The sequence below is a fragment of the Limanda limanda genome, chromosome 20 (genome assembly GCF_963576545.1).
Source record: "Limanda limanda chromosome 20, fLimLim1.1, whole genome shotgun sequence".
NCBI classification, from domain to species: Eukaryota; Metazoa; Chordata; class Actinopteri; order Pleuronectiformes; family Pleuronectidae; genus Limanda; species Limanda limanda.
In genome coordinates this window covers 21,378,145-21,402,499 of record NC_083655.1, presented here as the reverse complement: position 1 = coordinate 21,402,499, position 24,355 = coordinate 21,378,145, and the positions used below count along the sequence as shown (strand labels likewise).

General features: G+C 40.3%; 1 protein-coding gene across 1 annotated transcript in view; it reads left to right on the top strand.

Moving 5' to 3' along the window:
* The window catches only part of plppr5b (phospholipid phosphatase related 5b), a 106,619-nt gene that overhangs the window by 31,177 nt on the left and 51,087 nt on the right, over nucleotides 1-24,355 (top strand). Inside the window, exon 3 of the mRNA XM_061093969.1 lies at nucleotides 20,752-20,884. Within this exon, the coding sequence (XP_060949952.1) occupies nucleotides 20,752-20,884 (133 nt within the window). The remainder of the gene's footprint in view (nucleotides 1-20,751; nucleotides 20,885-24,355) is intronic.

The following is a 24,355-nucleotide window of genomic DNA, read 5'->3' as shown; positions in this document are numbered from 1 at the left end:
TGAATAATTATAACACCGCTGCTCCAGGATCAGACGCTCATTAAAGGTCCGCTAGTCTTGTGTCAAAGTCTGTAACCTCCTCGATTCCCCTCTGACCTGCACTTTACACTTTAACAATAAACACCATCACTGATCACAAGTTATTTAGACACGTACAGGACAGGATACATTATATACACCTTTTCACTGTAAATGGTAAATGGATTTGTATTTATATAGCGCTTTTCTAGTCTGATGAAGACCAATCAAAGCGCTTTACAGTACAGTTTCACATTCGTTATTCTATGGGGGGCTATTGAGGGTTCAGCATCTTGCCCAAGGACACTTCGGCATGCAGATGGTTCAGACTGGGGATCGAACCGCTGACCTTCAGTTTGGAGGACGACCACTCTACCCCTCAGCCGCAGAGCCTGTACTTGTTTGTATGAAATGTTATAAGTGAGGTGTAGTGGCACAGGCTGTTTGTACAAGCAAGTAAAATCTGTTTTGTGCTTAAAAAAAACTGTTGTACATAATAGGGGTGGGAATTGGCAAAAATGTGACGATTCAATAGTATTGCGATATTTGGGCCACGATTCAATAGTATTGCGATTCTGCGATACTGCAAGTATTGCGATTCGATTCTGCGATATATTGTGATTCATGTCCCCCATATTATTCAAAGGCATTACAAAAAATGAGGAAAATAAGACTGCTCAACTTACTTCAAATGTCACATTTAATTCTGTGAACAACATTGTCTTCTACACATTAACTGAAGTGCAAAAACTTTGTCCTTGAACATTCAGGACACAGGACCTTTGTAATTATTTTCTGAATAGGAGACCTCTCACATGAACACTGAGCTCAATCATATAAATAAGAGTAGCCTAGAGCTTCAATCAAATTGAGACCTGCAAGGTCATGACCCAAAATGTTAAATTAATTTGGGAATATTGGCATTTTTGTTCAGAAAAAGGAGTTGGTCAACATGCTCATATGTTAAAGTGCTCCTCTGGGCCGTTACTATATCTCCTGCAGTGGAGAACATCCTTTCCTCATACACACTAGGTATCTTTTAAACTCTGAAACTCTCCTCGTCATGCTTTGCCAGCCAGGGGCTGTTACATATATAATTGTAAATATTATATATAGCAATACTTTGTGCTACAGTATCGATATAATCGCGAGCGCAAAATATCGCGATACTGAACAGAATCGATTTTTTCCCCCACCACTAGTACATAACAAGGACTTTGATATAATAAAAGTTATTTTCCGTTATTTGACTTATATCTCAATATATCGATATCCACTGATACTAAAAATAATATCGTGAAAATTTGTTTCCATATCGTCCAGCTTAACTTCCATGCATATCTCATGAGCTGCCAGAGCCAGAAGCATCGCAACAGATTAGGCAAAGAAAGCAATTTTCAGAGGCCCTGAGGTGGCCCCTGTGAATGGCTAATTACGTTAGTCCACAGTAATGACAATTTTGTGAAAAGTTAATTGAATTATGTGATAAGTTATGTACAGTTCACACACCGCCTGTTAGCTTGTCAAGATTTTACATCACCTTATGAAAAAAACAAAGTCACCCAGTGATCCACAGTTCTTCTTCATTTGCAAATTTTGCAAATTTTGCAAACTTTCATTTCGACTTTACTCTCAACATGGTTCTCACCATTGTCCCCAAGCGTCAGAAGCTTTCTTTTTTTGAAACTTCACATCTCTGTTCCTGCACGTTCCCCTCGGCTCAGGGTGAAAAAGTGTTTGCTTTTAGGATCCACATGCAGATGAGTGATACACGTGACTAGCAGCTTGAAAATAGTTGAATATTCTGTGTAACCAGCAGCTCTCCCAGGTGAGGTCAGGCTGTTTCAGAGGTAGACATGAATAGTCACATCATGCAGATTTACGCGTGAGACCCAGTTGATTGGTTAAAATAATTGTTCAGTTGGTGGATTAAATGTGTGCATTTTTAAGCCATTCCATGCTGTCTGCAAATAAGTGGAGGGAACATAGATGGTGATTTGGCAAGAGAGAATAGGACACTGATATTTATCTGAGATCTGATTAACAGTGTATGATGTGACACATCACACAGATGATTTTTTCAGATAACAGATTAACTCAATCAGTCTTATACACGTCTGACTTATTTAGTTGGCAAAGGTGGGTTTTTGTTGGTAGGAATAATTCTTTCAAAATTCAGAATGCCACTAAACCTAATTTTCAGGCACTGGCCGTTTTCAGCTTTTTCACTGCAGTTGGACTTTAGACTACTTCATTCTGATATGTTGCTCTGCAGCTGAGTGCCTTAGTGCTGTGTTTTCAAAGGTGAAAGTGTGGGCCATCCATCAGACAAAACTGAGACAACAATTTGTCTAATAGGGCTTTAACAAGGTGTGACATCCTCTGCCCTTAACACTCAACAACAGTAAGGAAAAACTACAAAAACAAACGTTTAACAGGGTAAATAGAACAACATATTAGATCAAGCAGTCTTGTTGTAATCATAGTCCACCCTCAGCTGCCACCTCGACCGTGGTCCAGCACCACGATCGGATTCCAACACGATACGGGATCTGCCTTTACTATCACGATCTGTGATTCACGATCCATCATCATAATCCACGATGTGGCTGCAGCCATATTGACATTAATTTCTTCTTCTCAAGCCTACTCTTAAACGTACAGATGGTGTCTGCCTCCTGAACTGAAAGTGGGAGATGATTCCACAGGAGAGGAGCTTGATAGCTGAAAGCTCTGGCTCCTACTCTACTTTTAGAGACTTTAGGGATGACAAGTAAGTCTGAATTCTGGGAGCGGAGTACTCTAGTGGGTTGATAAGGTACTATCAGATCTTTGAGGTATAATGGTGCCATATTATTAAGGGCCTTGAAGATGAGGAGGATAATTTCTAGTTAACCGGAAACCAGCGTAGTGAAGCTAATACTGGAGAAATGTGGTCTCTTTTCTTGGTTCTTGTCAGGACTCGTGCTTCAGCATTTTGGACAAGCTGCAGAGTATTTAACGACTCACTGCTTAAGCCTGATAATAAGGAATTACAATTCTCAAGTCTGGATTTAAAAATGGCGTGGACAAATTTTTCTACATCTGAGACAGGACATGTCTGACTTTTGATGTTATGTCACAACGTGACAAATTGGGATCAAAAAGGACTCCCAAATTCCTGACTGTTTCATTATCAATTCAAAGATGTTAATTAATATAATTTTCAAGAACTTATTCTCAACAATTGCAAGATGCATTTCCTTTAAGTCATAGTGACTTCATCAGCAGCCGCCAGGATAGACTGAATGATGTAGAAAACAAACAAACCGATCCCCAAGTAGAGTCATAACGGAGAGGATCTGGTCATTTTTCAAAATAACACCGTTTTATTTTGAAAAATGATCGGATAATAAATAAAACAGAAAAAATTTAAGTTGTTTATTATTTCTGTGCGGCCTGGTACCAAATGACCCAGGGCCCGGGGGTTGGGGACCACTGGTGTAGAGGACCACATGTTGTTAATTATTCCAGCTACATTATGTGAAGACAAAAAAAGCAAACAAGTGTGTTACAGTTCATTGGCTCCCACTTTTCAGTAGATTGTTTTCTTTTCAAGAATAAAAGTGTCATAAAGATGGATGTGCGTCTGTGCAGCACAGAGTTTTGCAGAGCCTCAGCCTGCAGCATGCAGCCAGTGAGAGGGAAAACCATCTGAAACACTTATTATTTTAGTATGCAACTAATCAAAGTATACAGTACATTTGTTCTTTTTGGCAGCAAACTTTAACAAACCTCACAGAAGAACAGAATACAAAGATGTTTCTTTCTTGAGGCTCGATGTCATTGTTTCTGTTTAATGATTTTGCCTTGATCTTTTTCTGTCTTAGTTACCCCATATTTAGCAAGGCTCCAGCTTTACATTACTTAGGGAGAAGTAGAAGACAAGGCTTTGGCGATTTTTCTTTTCTTTCTACTTACAAAAATATCAGAAAGCAAGTTTGGTACAGACGTATCTGTGACTTCACATTCAAATGCATTTATTGAGAACTATGTGCTGGAATTAATGACAGTTTGTGAGGAAAGTCAGTGACCCACTGTAACTGAATCCAACAGATCGTTAAAATACTGACCTGAAAAGATGAATCTCTGAGAAACCTTGGCATTTCATTGCTGCTTTACTCTTATCATGGCGTGTATGCTGCTGATCATGAGTTGCTTTGTTTTTCTGTTGACATTCTGTTTGGTGATTCATGAAGTCTATTAGGTACATATGTTGTACACCATCTTGAGATATCACATTCAAGAGGCCAAAATAGTTTTGCAAGGTCACAGTGACCTTGACTAATATATAACCAGCTCATACATTTCTTCCATGTGAAAGTCTGAAAAAAATCTGATGGAATTTCCTCTTTGTTTTACTGAGATAACTATTTTATGAGACAGCCCCTGAAACATAGCTTTCGCCGTTGCTGAGGCATAATAACCTCAGATTTGAGGTTTATTTCAAAATAAAAGAGGCCAACATAAAAAAAACAAACATGAAAAGAAATCTTAAGTACGAGAGGCAGAGAACTCACTCACTTCTCCGCCCACAGATACTGCGAGAGACAAGAACTGAATTCAGATGAGAAACCGCAGTGCTGTCATTACAGGTTATGTTGTGACTAAGTGTTTAAGGTCAGTGAGGACCATGCAGGAAATCACCTCTGTGCTGTAAAAATAGACAGTTACAGTTATTGTGAGACGCTGTATACCAGAGAAAACAGGTGAGTGACTCACAATGTATTGGAATTCAGTAACTTTCTAACAAAATCTCACTAATGTCATTGCAATTCATCCATCTGGAAATGTAACTTTCCAACTAATGGATTGACCATATGTTCCAAAGTGCTATTAAAAGAATAGACTTAATTGAATATGAACTATGATCTCCGTAGTGAGTTTGCCGGATTTATTTGAAAGTATTAAAAGAGAATTTCCTCAATAAACTGTTCTAAGAACAGTTCATATCCCCTTTCCTGAAAAAACAAGGTGAGGTGTGATTATAATATCACTTTAATCTGTTACACCTCTGTGACACAGGCCTCAGTTTTTACAATCATGTCACCGATCACTGTGTTTTGTTATTTTACAGAGTAATATGTGGAGTTGCATGAACATCTAAGAGTGTACAAGTGAAAAGTAAATGAGTGAATCTGTGTCACGATGTGAAAATACTTTGATTAATTTACGAGCCATAAACAACAACCTGGTTATGTTTGAATAAGTTAGGATGGTCAACATTGAAATAGTTTGTGGATGAGTTTAAACTTGCCAGAAGGAATGTAAAATGTATTACAAACTAAATGGTGATAAAAAAATATAATAAATCTGCCTCATCCCATTTTGTGACAAATTGTGGTGTCTGTGTCCTCTGACATTGTTCATTTGAATAAGGGAAATCATAACATTAGTTATATTAGGCTGGTAATAATCTCTCATCAGCCCAGAGGTGAAGCTTGTGGTCAAGTCCCCTGACCCTTCCATTGATGCCAACTTCATTAATGTATGACCTCATATAAATGCCCCCCATCTCTGATCGCCACTATAATTACCATTTCAGTCCAGTCAATAGCTGTAGGGGAATCTAAAGTACTGCTGCATGTTGCAGTGCTTAAAAGTGATGATAGGACAGTCAAGAGAGACATGCTCCCCGGTAACCTCTGCATTATAATCACAGTGATTATCCTCTTCATTTGTAATAGCCCAGCGAACCTCTTTAAAGAAGTTAGTCATAGATCTCACCTAGGAGATAGCAGAAAAGACCTCACTGCACAGAGTTGCTTTTCTTTCAGCATTTTAGTTTTTGTTGATTCTGATGCAGCTGCAGTGATTTTGGAAGATGGATATATCAGTTTTATTGTTCAGTTACATTGTTATTTTTCTGTTTTCCAAAATGATAGTAGTCTAATCAAATGCATGTACATTATGGTACTATTAATATCAGCTGATACTTATAATAAATATTTTCAACATCGGTTTTATGAGTTCTTATGCAAAATAAAAGCCCCAAAAATGTGTTAATGAAATGAGAATTGAGGATATTCAAAATGGCAGAATTCCTGTCCAGTTAAAAAATTTACTTTTCTTTGATGAGGACAGTATGATGGGAACTTTGGTGAGTTTTTGACCAGCATAAACCCAATAATAATCTCACAAAAACAATAAGTTCCTTGATCCACAATCTGATATATGCGATATCTTTGAAGTTGTAAAATGTACTGTTGGGAATATAGACTTAGACTTGTCTATTTGGATCATTTCAAACATAATGTTGCATTAAATACATGGGTAGATCATACTGTACATCTTAAGTGTGAATCAGTGTCTAGTGTCAGTCTATATCAGTGGAGTTGTATTGACATCCAGTCCTTGGCACCAGTGCCTCATCTGTCATGCTACTTGATCAGGTTGTCATGCATGAAAGAATCCCCATGAAAAAAACATCTACAATTCACTTGAAAAATATTTTTTGACGTCTTCAAGTTCAATCACTATTCAAAATCATCTTCTAGCCCACTCTTAGTAGACATGCTGAATCAATCAACAAATGGCTAACAACACACCAATCTTCACCCAAGAGATTATGTGACACAGATAGTCAACTTTGTTTCTTTGACCTATGACCATTCCACAACTTTAACTGTGAATTTATTATCATAACCATGATGATGACGGTCCGATATGCCCTCATGGGTCATATCCAGGGTAGAGACAGACACATCTATTTATATTGGTGGAATTGTTCATTTAGATTGTGTTTTGTGGTGTGGCAAAGTTTCAGGTCTGTCTGCGATAACTTAAAAAGGCTACTTCCTGCTGGACTTGTTGAGTAAAGGGGTAACAAAAATGTTGTGTGATGGTAGCTATGTGGCTCTGGCACAAATTCAAAGGCTAAAGCACCTTTAAATTCATCTACTGTTCATTACATGTCCGTAGTCCATGTGGTCTATCAAACCTAGGTAGCACCCCAAAAAAGTTGAAGACAAAAGTTCTGCACTGCATGTTTAGAGTTGGAAAGGGTTATCATCAGTGGACATTTTAAAATATTTGTTTGGGTGCTGGTCATTGCTTTTTCCAAAACAAGCTACATGTACTACAGAGGCTTCATTCATTGTCAGTGGCTGAATTACAATGCTCTGCTCCCCTTCTGTCTCCAGAGTCTTCCTGTATCAGTGTGCTTAGAGGTCTCTTTTATCACGTCAGGCTCTGTCTCACCTCACTCATTCTGTTGAAACATGTTGCAGGCGCAATTAACTTGTGAATGGAGAGATATTGAGACATCAAGTTTTATGGTCAAAACTGTATATGGAAGCAGGCATACTGACCAGGAGAGCCTTGCCCAAATATTGGTTCAATGTCAGTGTCTCTTCCTGTTGGCTGCACTCTGCCTCTGCGCACGGAAGAAGACAGATAATTTCGGAACGACATCATTTCCGGACCTCAGACTTCCTGTTTCTTTCCCTAAATCGCAATAAACCCAAACACAACTACGATTAATGTGACAAGTGTGTTAAGCCAGAAACCCGCTGTCACTATCATGACACTGTTTCTCAAACACCGTCAGGTTAGAGGGGGGGAAGCTAGCTGCCTCCGTGTAGCTTCAAGCTGTGAAATTAGGAACACAGTTCGGAAACAAGACCGGGGAGCCGGTGCGCTAAGAAACGTTTTAACCCGCTGGGTGTCACTTTATTTAGTTCTGTTAGTTGCAATCTTTCAGTGTGTGTGAGAGTGCCGGGAGCAGGGAAATAAACACACGTGGACTTCTTCTATGCACATTGAGGTAGGCTTCTCGAAGCTCGTCTTCCATTGCGCCACCTACTGTTTGGCGGTGAATTGTTTTCAGAAGTACAGCCGCAGGAAAAGCAAAAATCAAAAAGAGTCCGTGGGATCCGTGCGTCCCTCCGCGCGCCACGGACACGGAGAAGCATACCGGAGCCTTAAGGGAGAGGGGTGGAGATGGAGAGTGACAGGAATTTACAGCTTTTCAGAAAAAGTAGAGTAAATAAGCAACACGGGTCGCTCTGGCTCTGTCATCTTGACTTGGTGTGGGAGTAGCTCCACATTGAGAGAAAGAGACGGAGAGGGGATGGGGGAGGTGGAAGAAGGAGAGTGATACTGTGATCTTATTAGCATATCGGTGAAACACCTGGTGAGAACTAGGGATGCACCGATCCGCTTTTTTCACCTCCGATACCGATATCTGAGGTTTAGTATCGGCCGATACCGATCCGATACCGATACTAATTAAACAGTCGGATTCCCCCGGTCCGCACCAGTTTTAAGTCACCCGCGGGCGAGTTCACCAACTTTGCAGCTCCGCCGGTTCCGTTCAAACTGAGCAGGGCGGGAGATCCGGACCGGGACCCGTCCGGCGCCGGGCCCCGTCCGGCACCGGGCCGGCGGAGGGACCAGGACCGGGAGCGGGACCGGTAGCCGGAGCGGGAGCGGCACCGGGAGCCGGACCGGGAGCCGGAGCGGGACCCGGACCGGGGTTCACAGCCGCCCCGGGGAAGCTTGCGGTGGCGGTGGGCGGAGTGGGCAAAGTTCCGGCTCCCGGTCCCGGGGCAGCAGCACCAGCAGCCGGCATCCCGGCTCCGGGGAGCCCCGCGGCCCCAGTGGAGGCGGCTCGGCTCGCACCGGGGCCGCGGGGAGAGGCGCCGGGCACTGTCGGCTCCGCACGTTGCTTGCGTATGACGTCACTCACAGCGCACAGCATAGAATTACACTGAATAGATCAGCCGATATGGATCGGCCCATTGTCACCGATACCCGATCTAGAAATTTCTTCAATATCGGTACCGATACCGATACAAATATCGGATCGGTGCATCCCTAGTGAGAACTAATCTCGCTTCCCCATTGGATGAATCCACAGACCCTTGAAACGAAAAGTCACTCTTGATTGGCTGGTAGATCTGTTGCTATTGGTCACCCTGGGTCATTATAATGCACATGTGGGTAAACCCCTCCCACATGATAATAATAACAATAATAATGAAAACCAAAAACATAATTAATACATTTATTACAAATTCATTATTCGTAAGCCTATACCAAAAGCACTGCAGTTACTGAAGACTATACATATACTTATGTGATGCTTGATGTTATATTTTGTATATATTGTAGGGGTATGTACATACAGCACAAAGAGTGTAAAAACACAACTGGCCTAACCAGAGAAAAACTAATCAGGTGAAGAGCTTGAAATGTCTCTTTGCCGCCTCTGGGTCATAAGTTCTCGGTGGCATTCTGTCCGAATTTGCCGCAGTGTGTAGACGTCAGCTGGAAGATCCAGTGTAGCTTCCAGTCTTATTTGAAGTGTGGCACACAGGTCGGTGAGCTCCTGGCTGTGGAGGAATGGATCCATGTCATCTGCCCCGCTTCAATCAGCTGTAAACACAATCGGTACAATTAGCTCACTTCAACGACAACATACACCTTTACATGTAACTGAAAAATGCTGTTACCGTTATTTTGAGATTTTGTGCCTGTCCTTTCTGCTTCGACTCGTCCACACTGGGCCCGCAGCTTAACTTACCAACGCAGTCAGCTTCTCCTCCAGGAAAACAGTGTGGTGCTGACTAGGCACTAGTTGACAAGTTTTTATACCAAAAACAGAGTCATCATTGACCCACTCTAAATAGCAGCCAGGAGTTTCTTGTTTGCGGTAAACAGATGCTAGATTCATGAGGCTGTGATTGGACAAGGCCTCTAATGTGATGATGTTGACGACTGACGTGGCATCTTCAGGAATGGACGGATTAACGAGCTGAGTGTGATGTTTTCAGAGTAAAACTTCACATATGACCTTCTCCCTTTTGAAGCTGGGGTTATAACAGTTTTTAAATTGTAATTTAAATTTAAATAGGATGAGCATGTGACTGAAGTTAATGTACTTACATGATTCTTGCTGTTCTGGGTTTGTACCCTCACAGTTGAATGAACTTCTTGTAAGTCGCTTTGGAAGAAAAGCGTCAGCTAAATGAAATGTTATGTAAAATGGTGTTTTTCATTTGAACTTTTTTAATAGAATACGCGGAAGTTTTATAACAACAATAGGACAATTGAAGTCCAAATTGTGAGGCAATTTCAGCAGAGCCAACAGCACAGTATGCCATGGACATGTGACTATGGGGCTGAGTTTGCCAGTAATTTGACCTAGGGGCAGAGGGTCACTTGCCAAGCTCATCAGGCTTCCAGAACTGCCAGAACCCGAAACTCCACGTCAATTCCTGGGAGTTTTCTGTGCTGCCTACAGATTCCAATGAACAGTCATGAACCTGAACTACCACTGCAATTTTCAGTGCCATTTACTGACGAAAATCCCTTTTCATGCAGTGTGAGGGCAGAGGATGTTGCACTTCATCTAGGCCGTAGTGTTGTCACGATACCAAAATTATGACTTCGATACTATACCTGCCAAAATATCACGATACTCGATACTTTCGATACGATACCACAAATACGATATGATACCACAAATACGATACGATACTGGTATATTTATCTATGATAGTAATAAATAAAACATCTGTAGGGTTCCCTTTTTTACCAGCTTGTTCCTGCCCAGCTTTTTGAACACTTAACAATGGCATTCATATTAGTATTAGCCTACAGTAAGATATTAATGAAAACTACATTGTGACATCATAGCATTGATTATATACGGCTATGCAGGCCTATTGTCCGACTTTATGACTACATAGTTATTTCCACAAGAGTTACATAATTTTACAGATGTGTGTTTGAGGTGAAAAAAAAGTAAAAACATGCCACCTGAGCGAGTGAGTGGGGGCGGGGCCTCTGGGCCTGTGTGTGTGTGTGCGCCCTGCCTGGGCGCGCAAACGCACTTGCGCCCGCTCCTGTTTTTTTCATGCTGGCCTGATACGATGCTGATTTGACAAATTAACGTGCCGTTCCCGTTCAACATATGAACACTGTACTGGGAGCACTGCAGAGGGGCCGAAGAGCCGCGCGCTGAGACCCCTGGCTCCGGAGAAACAACGACTTGTATTACTGCTCCGCCGTGAAAGAGATGCGGACGTCAAAGCATTAGTTCTCGCGGTCGGTACCTTTCTAGTACTGGTACACCGTGCAACACTTCTAGGCCGTGAAGCAAATTTTGATTTGTGAATATGAGCTATACAAATATGTTTTGAGTGATTGATTGGAGAACTATTTGCGTTAAACTTTTGTATAAGAGGTTTTATATTCACTTCAAGGATGGCATATTTTGGTGGTCATGGTGATGGTAACCTCACAAAATGTTTTCCTTGTGAATGCGATATTTTAGGAACACTATAAAGGAATCCTTTCACATTTGGCACAACCATTCGCTTGGACTCTAGGATTAACTTACTTGATTTTGGTAGCCAAATGTCAAAGGTCATGGAGGCCTTATATAATTCTACATAAAAAGTATGTACAAATATGCACACAGAAACTGCACTGCACCACAGAGCAATAATTCTAGTTCATTAAAAATCAGTGCTGCACTAGTTCCTTTAAACCTGCAATCGATGACTAATTACATAACACTTGTAAATATCTCATTCACTTTCATTATTCAGCTGTCAGTGCAGTCAAAAGTGCCGTAAAGTCCAGATCATGCCACTTTTTGAATTTAACACATCAAGTAGTAGAAAATCCATTCTACAGCTTGATCACATGACTGTTTAGCTGTTAAAGAAACATTGAGGATGGATTTTGATCTGCTCTACCAAACTTACTCTGTAGCTGGACAGTCTTGGTCTTGGTTTTGTCAAAAGCTCTTGGATTGTTTGTAATACGTCAGTGTGGACATGATCCCAAATAAGAAGTTAAAGTAAGTAAACCATCAGCAATATGAGTAATCTTACTCACTAACTCAGTGCTCTTGTGTAACAATTGTACTCCATATCATGCACCAGGTGCCAAAATGTGAGTATTTGAATATTGTAGGAAATATTTTAATATCAGTCTTTCAATACTAAAAGAAAATTAGTTTAACAATCACAGTAGATGATGCCAGCAGTGTAACAGATTTTACATCTCTTATTTAAGCCTTCTACCAGTAGCCATAATAAGCTACTGATCATGTCAGACCAAGTAACAATTGATTCCATGTTGTAAGAGGTATATTGTGTTGTTAGCTTTACTCAAAACTCTGTGACTGTGGCAGACAATCATATTCAATCACAGTGCAGAGAGGTGCTAGGTAACTGAAAACAGCAGCTGCTAGCAGGCTGACATTGTTGCTTGGTGATGGGTGTTAAAAGAACCTCGCCATGGCAACATCACTTCATTACACAGATGAGACACTAAAGAGACTCAGAGACCCGTGTGTAGCTTCGAGCTACAGCCCTGTTAATACTCCACATGCATCTCATGTGCAGAATGTAACGGCTCAGCTAAATCAGTTTGTGCTGCCAGAGCTTCTCTTGTGTATGCATTCATATGTAACTGCTCTGTCTTTAATAATGCTCATCACTTTAACCAAGGAGGTTTACCACTTTCAGAAAGATACACATAGTGGTGGAAATCCTTAAAATGTGTGCTCTCACTTGGCAAAACACACAATTGATGAGGCAGTTTATTACAGCTGATCTCAGTACTGACAGATTTTTCATTTAATCACAATTTGGATCACCAAGAACTTGAGCTCAACCTCTTTTATCCGACATGGTGTGACCTCTGTGGCACCTTTTTAAATACCAAATCTCATGAACAAGGATTCCCAGTCAATCCATTTACTCAGGGGGCAGGTGTGGTTCGCACTGTGTGTCTACTCTGTCGTTCGCCAGCCAATCAGTTGATTAAGTCATTCTGACCCCTTTTCCACCAAGCTACCTGCTTAACACTTGAATGTTAAACCCTGATCTCCGGGTTGGTTGCCTGTATGAGAACTCAAAAGCAATGCCAGCCATAGAAAGTGATCCTGCAAATATGTTTTCAATGGTAGTTTGTCCATAAGGGACAAATAGTCATATTCAGACATAATGTTTAAATAAAGCTTTTGCAGTGACAAAAATAATGCGGACAACCACTGTGCTGATGAGGACAATTATCTCTAGTCTGTTGTGCCACCTTAGTGCAAGCTGACCATCGGGCTGGGGAACCTGTCAGCCACCTATTAAATTGATATCAGGCTGGTGTTAAGTGATGCTATCATTTTTTGTTTAACTGTAATAGTGGATATAAGTCCATGTTTAAATCAACATATCCCTAAATGAAAAACCATTGCCAAGTCATGCAAATAGGCACAGCAGCTGTGCTGGTTGGACTATGGTATTTGCAGTGCTATGTCATCCTGTTCAGTCATGGTCTGGTGGATCTTTGTCTTAAAAGCCCAATATTCTGAAAACTAAAAAGGAAGATATACAAACGTGGATACAATACAACATGAAAAATTTAATTAACATTCAAAACAAAACACAAGATGCACACAGAGAAAAGTGTTTTTCATCAAATTAAACACTGCAGCTAATCTCAGCCCACTGTGCACAATATATTAATTACATTGTCATGACACAAGATCCTATGTATGCTATTATGGTGATTTCTCAATGTAGGCAGGTATCATACCTCACAAAGTTTTATTTTCCATGGTCTCTCTTAAGAAGTAGAGAGGCATCAAGAGAATGTAACAATGTAAGAGAGACGTTTGATATTATACAGCAGTTTCAGTTTTTATCTAAGCGGAAAACCATATTTGACTTGTCCAAAAAGTGGCATTTGACATTTTCCCTTTTCCTCATGTCTTCTACTGCCCACAGACATCTATAAATAGAACGACAGAAAGGGAAACTCACTCATGCTGTTTGCTCAAAGGAACTGAAAACTACGCAGATAAATGTATTAATTTGTCCAGAAAAAATTGCAAAGGTGATCTTAGTCCATAATCTGCTGTGCTACTTGGTTTGTTACACATCAGACTTTCCAGTCACATCACTTTGGCCCCTCACGTTTGTGGCTGTAATTAATAGTTATTTTACAATACTAATCAGATTGACTATAAATGTAAAACTTAGTGACTGCCGATAGAGATGCTTTGGATGCGACAATACATCATGTTGTTATGCTTCTAATATTTCAGGGAAGCAAAAAAAATATCAGCAGCAACTCCCATTTTAATGAAATCAGCCACTCTAGCTCTCAGACACTCCATCTTTGCTATGTATGAGAAAGATCCTTTTAAAGGATGCTTAATAGGGATGAGCGAGTACAGCATTATCTGTATCTGTTAACCATATGAATTATCCGTATCCGTACTCGGAGTGGGCGGGGCCTAACCCGGAAGTGGGTGTGATTTAACCTGGAAGTGGGCTGGTTCAACATAACTTTCTTTTTTAACTTTGAAATTTTTTTATGATTTTTTTATTTTAATTTTTTTTAAATTTATTTCCACACCAGGTGTGTGTGTGTGTGTGTGTGTGTGTGTGTGTGTGTGAGGGAGATGCGAGGGACGTTCACTGTCTCCCGGAGAAATGAACACTCTGCGCCCCCAGCACAGAAAGACGTGAACCACATTCGTCCACAAGTCACACAGACTGGTCCTGCCATTTTCACTCTACACTAACACTTAAAGTTTAGTGCAGTGTAATTGTTTGCCGTGATAATTAAATGCCAGTGTGATAATAAATGACAATTTCAAACCATACAAACTGTCATGTTGTACTGTATTTAATAGAGGTTTACTTTACTGTAAAGTAAGTGTAAATGTAAAGTGAAAACAACAAAACCAGTCACCATGACCTGCGAACAAATACAATTCACGTCTTTCTATACTAAAAACACAGAGTGTTCATTTCTCCGGGAGACAGTGAACGTCCCTCGCATCTCACTCACACACACACACACACACACACACACACCTGGTGTGGAAATAAATTTTAAAAAAATCATAAAAAAATTTCAAAGTTAAAAAAGAAGGTTATGTTGAACCAGCCCACTTCCGGGTTAAATCACACCCACTTCCGGGTTAGGCCCCGCCCACTCCGATTACGGATAATTCATATGGTTAACAGATACAGATAATGCTGTACTCGCTCATCCCTACTAACCAGTGTTCCTCGGTAGGCAGTCCAAATATGAAATGGACTGTATTTATTTTGTACTTTTCTTGTCTTTGTAATGGAAATTTACTTAATGACCACCCAAAGTACTTTCCACTCAGTCACGTTCACCCATCCATACAGCTTTCTACTTTTTTATCACTCATACAGTCACACACAGTGTTTCGACTAATGCCATTTTAATGTGCAAACTGGCACCAACGACCCTCCAGTGACGCAGCTGCCCTTTAGTGTCCTATTCACAGCCATGCTGGATTGTCAGTCCACAGAGTAGTTTGTTATCGCAAAATACTCTTTACAGATGTAAACTCTTGTAAAGTGTCTACAAACTGTCTGAGGTACTGCTCATGTTTCCCCACCTAACATTAGGGGTGGGAATTGGCAAAAATGTGATGATTCAATAGTATTGCGATATTTAGGCCACGATTCAATAGTATTGCGATTCTGCGATATATTGCGATACTGCAAGTATTGGGATTCGATTCTGCGATATATTGGGATTCATGTCCCCCATATTATTCAAAGGCATTACAAAAAATGAGGAAAATAAGACTGCTCTACTCACTTCAAATGTCACATTTAATTCTGTGTACAACATTGTCTTCTTCACATTAACTGAAGTGCAAAAACTAAGAAAGGGTAGTGCAAAAACTTTGTCCTTGAACATTCAGGACACAGGACCATTGTAATTATTTTCTGAATAGGACACCTCTCACATGAACACTGAGCTCCCAGCACATAACTTACAATTATTTAAATACAATACAGTAACATCAAGCAGACATACTAGAGTAACATAAACCTGAGAATAATTCTATAAATAAGAGTAACCTAGAGCTTTAATCAAATTGAGAAAAATAAAAAAATGTGTACTACTAAAGTCCAGTCCAGTTGGCTGCAAGGTCATGACCCAAAATGTTAAATTCATTTGGGAATATTGGCATTTTTGTTCAGTAAAAGGAGTTGGTCAACATGCTCAGATGTTAAAGTGCTCCTCTGGGCTATATCTCCTGCAATGGAGAACATCCTTTCCGCATACACACTAGGTATCTTTTAAACTCTGAAACTCTCCTCGTCATGCTTTGCCAGCCAGGGGCTGTTACATATATAATTGTAAATAAAGTATATATAAAAAAAAAAAAAACCTAACATCATTGTAAAAAAATAAGTAACAGTGTCCCCATATGTTTAAATATACTTTGTTTAGTTTAATGTTGCAAAGCTGTATGCTGGAGATGCTGCAGTTCATCACATGAAGTGCAAAATCTTTTTCGTATTGGACCTGAATGAGAGACAAATAAACAAAAGCAAAATTCTTACAAATGCAGTGTTAGTGAAAGTAAGGGAAAATACATATACCATAATTATTTAGAATGCATAATACGAGAAATTAAGTATATTTAGTTTTGAATCAACACTGCATGAAAAGAAGCGTTTGTGTCAATCTGTTTCACAGGAAAGTGTTGGCACATCCTTCGGTTAACGACTTTCACACGTATCTGCAGGCAGCAAAGGAAACTCTGCAGTTGTCAAGCCTGAGAGCTGTTGTGAGGTGACCCCCCTACTCCTACGCCTAGAGGACGCTTTCACATGCAAATGACAATGCTCTGAGCTTCACAAATGCAAATCAGGATAGTTCCCCTCAGAGCACAGAACACCTTTTTCTAAGAGTAAACTAAAATCTGGCAGAGTGAACCAGGATGAAAATATATATAAAACCTGAAATTTTAAATTGTTCTTAAATAAGTAAGTGTGCTATAATGAATTGCATTGTATACCACGAACAAAGGTCAATGCTGTCAAATTAAACAATGCACTTTATTTCAAATTTTTATTGTCATCCAAAACAACCCTGAATCTCAACCACTGTACAGAGTGGCATGATTACAGTCACTTTTTCAATTGTGCTGGTTAAATGCACAGAGGATTTGTTAACCACACCTCTACCAGCAAAGAAATGATGCTGGGTATGATCATCTGTGTCCTGTAAGCTCCAAACTTCTACTGGCTTTCCATAAAAATATCTGTCCTCCCAAAATACTGGCATCAAATTCACAATGCTACCTTTTCACCACCACTTTCAAAATTGCTATGAAACATTCATTGCTTTAATGATTTATTTTTTCAGTGTAATATTTAATCCCCCATGGACTGCACAGTGACAAAACACAGCAGCCGGCTGTTTGGCTACAACATACATCTCCACTCAGTTTGATTATTATTTTAAATATAAAGAAGACACAATATAGAGCTGAAATTCCTTCATAATTTGAACTTCAATTGTCTAATTGTTGTTATTAAACTTTCTCAGTATTCCATTAAAACAGTCAACACTTTTATCCAAAGCGACTTACAATAAGTGCATTCAACTATAAGGTTACCAACACAGAACAACGTGAATCATGTGTGTAAATTTACTTCAGTCACATGCTCATCCTAGAAAAAATAAACTGGGCCTCAGTCACATACTCATCCCATATGAAGTAACCGCTGCTTTAACAGTGACAAGGACAGTTATGGAGATTTACTGTGAAACCTCACGTCACCCGCTCGCGTCATCAGCTGATGGGCTCGTCCAATCACAGCCTCGTAAACGCAGTGCAGCATCGAGTGTCCCGCAGACATTTAACTCCGGCTTGTGTTAAGTTTGTTCCGTACGAGTGACTCTGTCTTCGGGGTAAATAACTTGCTGAAGTCGACACGACGCTTTTCCCTGGAGGAGAAGATGAGTGCGTGGGAAGCAGAGCCGCGGGCCCGGTGTGGACGAGTCGAGGCGGAGAAGACGGATGCACAGTCCCTGAGTTAAGGTAAAAGCTAAGCTAGGAGACGCCATGCTAACTACGAAGCTAACCCTACATCTGAAAGCATGTCCGCCACTTTGGGATAGCGAGAAAGTTGCTAAAATACGAATACAGCATCGAGTGCTGGAGCAGATCTAGTGCATGTGTAAATATGTATGAATTACTAAGATGTAACAGTTTGTTCTCGTTAAGTTTTTTCATCAACGTGACTTTTTTCTCTATGTTTTCACAGCCTGAGTCGTCGTCCCCCCACACACACAAACACAACGAGGCGGTCACTGCGCGTGAGGCCGAGACGCTGAAAGTCCAGATTTAAAGTGCAGAAAATTAAGCCATTGAATGTAAGTAACTGTTTATGAATTGTTGTGGTGTTTTTTTGCTGTGGATCTTCCAACGGTGATGCAGCGCGGCTATTTCCGTTTATTAATAATAAACTCATGTTACTGGTGTTTTCCAGCTGCCTGTCCATGACGTAGTAAGACACACTATGAGCCAGTATGATCCGACCAGACCTTACATCAGCATTGAGGAGTTGTCGGAGAAGAAAGAGGGTAAAGTTATATTCATTAAATAATTTTCCAGTTACATGTAAAGGTGTATGTTGTCATTGAACTGTGCTAATTTTACTGAATGTGTTTACAGCTGATTGAAGCGGGACAGATGACATGGATCCATCCTTCCACAGCCAGGAGCGCACCGACCTGTGTCCCACACTTCATATAAGACTGGAAGCTACACTGGATCTCACAGCTACACACCACAGACGTCTACACACTGGAAAAGATTCAGACAGAGTCCCACAAAGAAGTCATGACCCAGAGGCTGCAGAGAAACATTTCAAGCCTCACCTGAGTTTTTGTACAATATTTGTGCTGTATGTAAATAAAGCTTTGGCTCCACATGTACCTTGTTCACATTTGTTCCCTGTACAATATGTTCACCTATAACATCAAGCATCACATGAATGTTTAGTTTTAATTAACTGCAGTGCTTTTGGTAAAGGCTTACTAATAAATAATAATAAATATTAATATATACGTTTTTATTATTAATATTGTGTGGGAGGGGCTTACCCCACGTGCGGAATGCTGTGACCCCACGTGTGCACTGCAATGACCCATAAGGTGACCAATAGCAACACTTCTACCAACCAATCACGAGTGACATTAGTTTCAAGGGTCTGGTATCCTCCAATGGTGAGTAGAGAGAGGTTCTAGCCAGCGGCTGGACTCCGATTCATATGCTAATTAGATCACACGTCGCGATCGGTCCGCGCGGCGGAGCGAGCCCCCCCGCGGCTCTCTCCTTTGTTCTCCATATCCCCCTTAAGGTCCGCAAACGCCGATAGACCCAGCTTATTGTCACTGGCGAACGCCGAGGTAACATCATGGAAACAGTAGGTTACAGCAGGGGATTAGGCCTGTCCGAAGAGGTTTACTGTGACAATAATACTGCTTTTCGTCTAGTGGTTGGTACGGTTGTGTGACGGTTGGTGGCTGGCCTGAACTCCCATCAGCGGTAGCTTTCAGTGCTGGTCTCTCTCATTTCGACTGCTTAAAGACATTGGCTCCGGTTATACTGAGAAATTGTGATCTAATGATGAAGTAAATCTTGTACTGGTGAATGTCATTATGTGTGAGATCCCTGGTGGCTGCAGTCTGAAGGACAACAGTGGCGGGTGTCATGTGGGATCGGCAAGTCACAGAGCTGTTGACAGCAAAGTGCAGCAGATGTCACATATTGACACTGCACTGACTTTTGGTAACACAGAAAAATATATACCGGCTGAAGATGAAGCACTAATGCAGACTAAATTTCATGATCTAATATTTGTAAAGAATGTTTGGTAAACATACAAAGTAAATTGAGTTCATCATGCATATGCATATGAAACTGTCTGTCTCTCTTTAAACAAAGCACAGCTAGGTTGGATAATGGGTGAAAGCAGGAGATAACTGTACCTTCCCTTTTCTATACCAACAGATAGTCAGTAATTGATTTCTATCAAACCGGCGTGGATGACTCAGGAGGTTGAGAGGATTGTGTACTAACCAGAAGGTTGGGGGTCCCCCGGCTCCTACAGACTGCATGTCTAGGTAACTTCCGGTTTAACCCTTAGTTTTTGTTGTGCACTTCGTAGCTCTGTATATCACCATGCTAATTTATGCTGCACACCTAACTTGATGGATGTTATGTTGTAGATACGATCATAATGTATAAAAGCACCAACTTCTAACCAATCGGTCCTCTTAGAAAATGGTATCACAAAAAAAATGGTTTGCAGGAGTTCAGAGTGTGGATCATGAGGGCGCAAGAGGGTTCAGAACATGGAGAATCCCTTTGGCCTTCCCTGAGGATCTGTTATCATCAGTGACCTTCATTATTGGACAGTGGCAGCTCCTCAGCTCTTGTGACCTCTCACGTCTTCTTCATATCATTTTTTCCCTAGGTGGCTACGAGCGATGTCAAAGCCATTCCATTGTGCTCAACAAAGCATTATTGAATTGCTAAACCGTGTACTTTTTGAATTTAGATATTAAGTAAGACCACTTATCAATTTGTATTATGCTTGTATTATTATTTAGGTCATTTAAAATAATTTCAACCTTTGCTACCAGCAGTGTTGCAGCTGAAAGAGAATTAGGTTAAAATTGTCATGAATGACACAGGAATAAATCTTACTCACATATTAATTTAATGGAGCACACAAATTTAATTATTGTCAGTTCTATTACAGTCCGCTGACAAAACAAGTAACTCAAGCTTTAAGCTGTGTTACAGAGTGTGAGAAACAAAGGCAGCTCAGCCCACCTGAATTCTTCCCCTGTGTCTCTGGCCCATGTTCCTACCAGATCACAATAACAGAGACAGTGCTGTTCCTGGTCCAGTACACATCCAAAGAGTTTGATCGCTCAGAGAAGACTGTAGCCACAGGGGACTGCTGTTACCTCAACCCACTAGTGCGCAGGACCTTCCGCTTCCTTGGTAAGTCTCAGGCTTCTGTATTGTTTGTGATTACTGTAAACTGCATCTGTTTTGTTTTCACTGTTTTTGGACACAAAGTTGAGTTTAACTGAACATTTTCTGTGAATGTCTACACTCACGGACAAACACTCAACCACCTTTCAAAAACTACGTGGGATGAGAACAATTTCCAATGTTTCTCAGACTGGTTTTCCTCCCACGGTCTTGCAGGTTTATTCATGACCTTACTTGTTTAGTTATCATTGAGGCTGACCGTGTTGCTGATCAGACCAGTATGCAGATATGCATCATTTCCTGAAAAGCAGCAGATATCTGTGTTCTATGGTGAAGGTGGTTATTTCTAAGGCCTTTTATCCTTTTTGGATCATTATTCACTTTGCTACCATATATTTACTTAACATTTCATTATTTCACACTTTATTTACTGAGTTCCGGATTTATTGCATTACTGCAACTTAACTGCTCTTAGTTTTAATAAAAAATGTTTTCTTAAGTCGCATGCATGTTAAGACATCTTGTCTCATATTTAGAATTATCTGTCACATTTTCCTGACCACCTCCCATATATGTCACAGACCAGTTTGCTTTCACAACACATTTGGTCTTCCTTTTTTTTCTATCCATCTTCATCACTGTCATAGTTCAGTTATATGGTGGCACAGCTTATGTCACTGACATTGTTAAAATGTGTTGAGGTTATCTGCTGTTTTCCAAAATGCTGACTTTAAGCACTGCTTTTTAATTTGGGTAACATTTTTTCGAATTAAATCTGGCTCACGGCATCCTTATAAAGCAATTTAGTGGAATCTGTTATGTTAATGATTCAATCTCTTGAACCTACACCTTTTCATGTGAACTGGCATTCATCAAATTGAGATAAGCGATTAATAAGCATGTGAAGTTAAGAGGTTCTGCTGAATAACACTTTAAACAAAAAATGAATATGATGGTGATGTTCATGTTGCTACTATTTTATTTTCTATACCATTCATGGCAATTGTTTAAAGCTCCATACATGTCCATTATTTGACTTAGCAAGCATGTTCTTCCCAAGATCATTTGGAGCCAGATTCTGCTCAGTAGCAATTAGGGATGGAGCTGTGGTAACAATGTGCCTCTGATACATGCGCTAAATTGTGTCAGTCTCAGGTGTCAATCGTGATGCTTCACACCGTTAAACCCAAATCTGCCTTATAAATGTAACACTTGAACATACATTAGTATAATCAAACTAACGAAAATTACAAAAAACATCGTTGGGGAAAATTCATTTGACGTGTATTTTTACTTTTTCGTTTGGTCCATTAACCATCCACAGATATGGAGGGGGTAGGGTTTATGACCGATACCACAGGCAGCCACCAGGGGCGAGTGAGACCCCTTGACTTCACTTTTGGGTAGCCTTCCTAATGTACATCTTTATATACAGTTTATGATCTAGTCATCATAAACATCCACTGGATACACCTGTCAATATAAGATAAACCATAGCGGTTTTTAAACAAACATTTTCATATGCACAATGCAGGCACATTTGTGTGCTTGGTGATTGGTCCAGCAGGTACAATCGCATAAGAAACACACACTGCCTCTCAGTGTGTCAGACTATATACGACAATATCAGCCTCTCCTCTTCCTCTCTTATCCTGAAGTGAGTGCAGCAGATAAAGCTGTGGAAGAGGATTATTACCTAGATCCCTAAGGGGGAATCCACTTGGTGGCCTGGCCTTACCCTCACATTTACACATCCAGCATGTCATTCCCACTGCTCGTTAACGTTCGCAGGCCTCTTATTCCAGACTAAAGCTCCTTACATCCCTTAGAGACTGGAATTGGCTATCATGTATTAAACACTGGCACACTGTTATATCTGAATAAGGCTTATGTCTCAGCGGTAATTGATGTCAGTTTTAAAGAGTCCTCCAGTTTTTCCTGCAAAGCAGAAGGAAGGAAGATAGACACCTTAACCTGTTTTATTTGTATCTTTATTTCCTCAACAGTGATAGAGAACCACAGTAAATTACATTATTTACCCTCCTTAAAGGGAACTCATAATCCCACCTTTCCCGCTGCAGGAAAACAATAATTAAAGAAAAGAATAGTCAGAGTCACATAGAGTAGAGTAAGACATTTTATTTCTTGTGGAATTGCCTCATAAGTGGCCATTAGAGATGAGCCGGATACTCGGCTGAAACGAGTATCCGGTACGGATAAAGCACTTTTGCCGATTACGAGTATAATACGAGTAATCGGAGTCATTATCTGTGCTCGGACTGAATGAAAATCCTCACACAGCGTCACAGCGCTCCTCCCGTCACACACGGCTCTGCTCACTCACTCACAGAACAGCTCTCTGTCCCTCAGTCACTCAGGTTCACTGTGCATCGGGACTGTTCCATAGGCTCAGTCAAGGAAGCAGAAATGATTCTTTCATTTCATGGTCTTCGGGTACGAGTCTTTGGAAAAATTTTCACGAGACCTGCAATGGCTCAGTAGAGGAGCGCTTCAGATGCGAGGGACGTTCACTGTCTCCCGGAGAAATGAACACTCTGTGTTTTTAGTATAGAAAGACGTGAATTATATTTGTTCACAAGTCATAATGACTGGTTTTGTTATTTTCACTTTACATTTACACTTACTTTACAGTAAAGTAAACCTCTATTAAATACAGTACAACATGACAGTTTGTATGGTTTGAAATTGTCATCTTTTATCACACTGGCATTTAATTATCACGGCAAACAATTACACTGCACTAAACTTTAAGTGTTAATGTTAAGTGAAAATAACAAAACCAGTCTGTATGACTTGTGAACGAATATAATTCACGTCTTTTTCTATACTAAAAACACAGAGTGTTCATTTCTCCGGGAGACAGTGAACGTCCCTCTCATCTCACTCACACACACACACACACACACACCTGGTGTGGAAATAAATTAAATAAAAATAAAAAAATCATAAAAAAAATTCAAAGTTAATAAAGAAAGTTATGTTGAACCAGCCCACTTCCGGGTTAAATCACACCCACTTCCGGGTTAGGTCCCGCCCACTCCGAGTACGGATACGGAAAATTCATATGGTTTACAGATACAGATAATGCTGTACTCGCTCATCCCTAGTGGCCATCCTTATTTTTTCACCTTACCTTTCAGTTCACCCATGTGGTCGATATGGAGGACCATACATGACTTAAGTATAAATAAATAAATACAGAAATAAATAAATAAATACAGAAAAAAAAAAAATGAATAAATAAAAAAGGAAATGAATTAATTAATACAGAAATAAATAAATAAACACGTTAATAACAACATAAATGTCTAAATAAATGTCTTAAATATTTTTGCACATTTATTTATTCCCTGATTTATATTTTTCACGTTTTTAATCACCTTATGCTAATGAGAAAGGCGGGCCTAACCGCAGTCTCATGCAGGATTGGTCAACTGAGCTATACACACACGCACA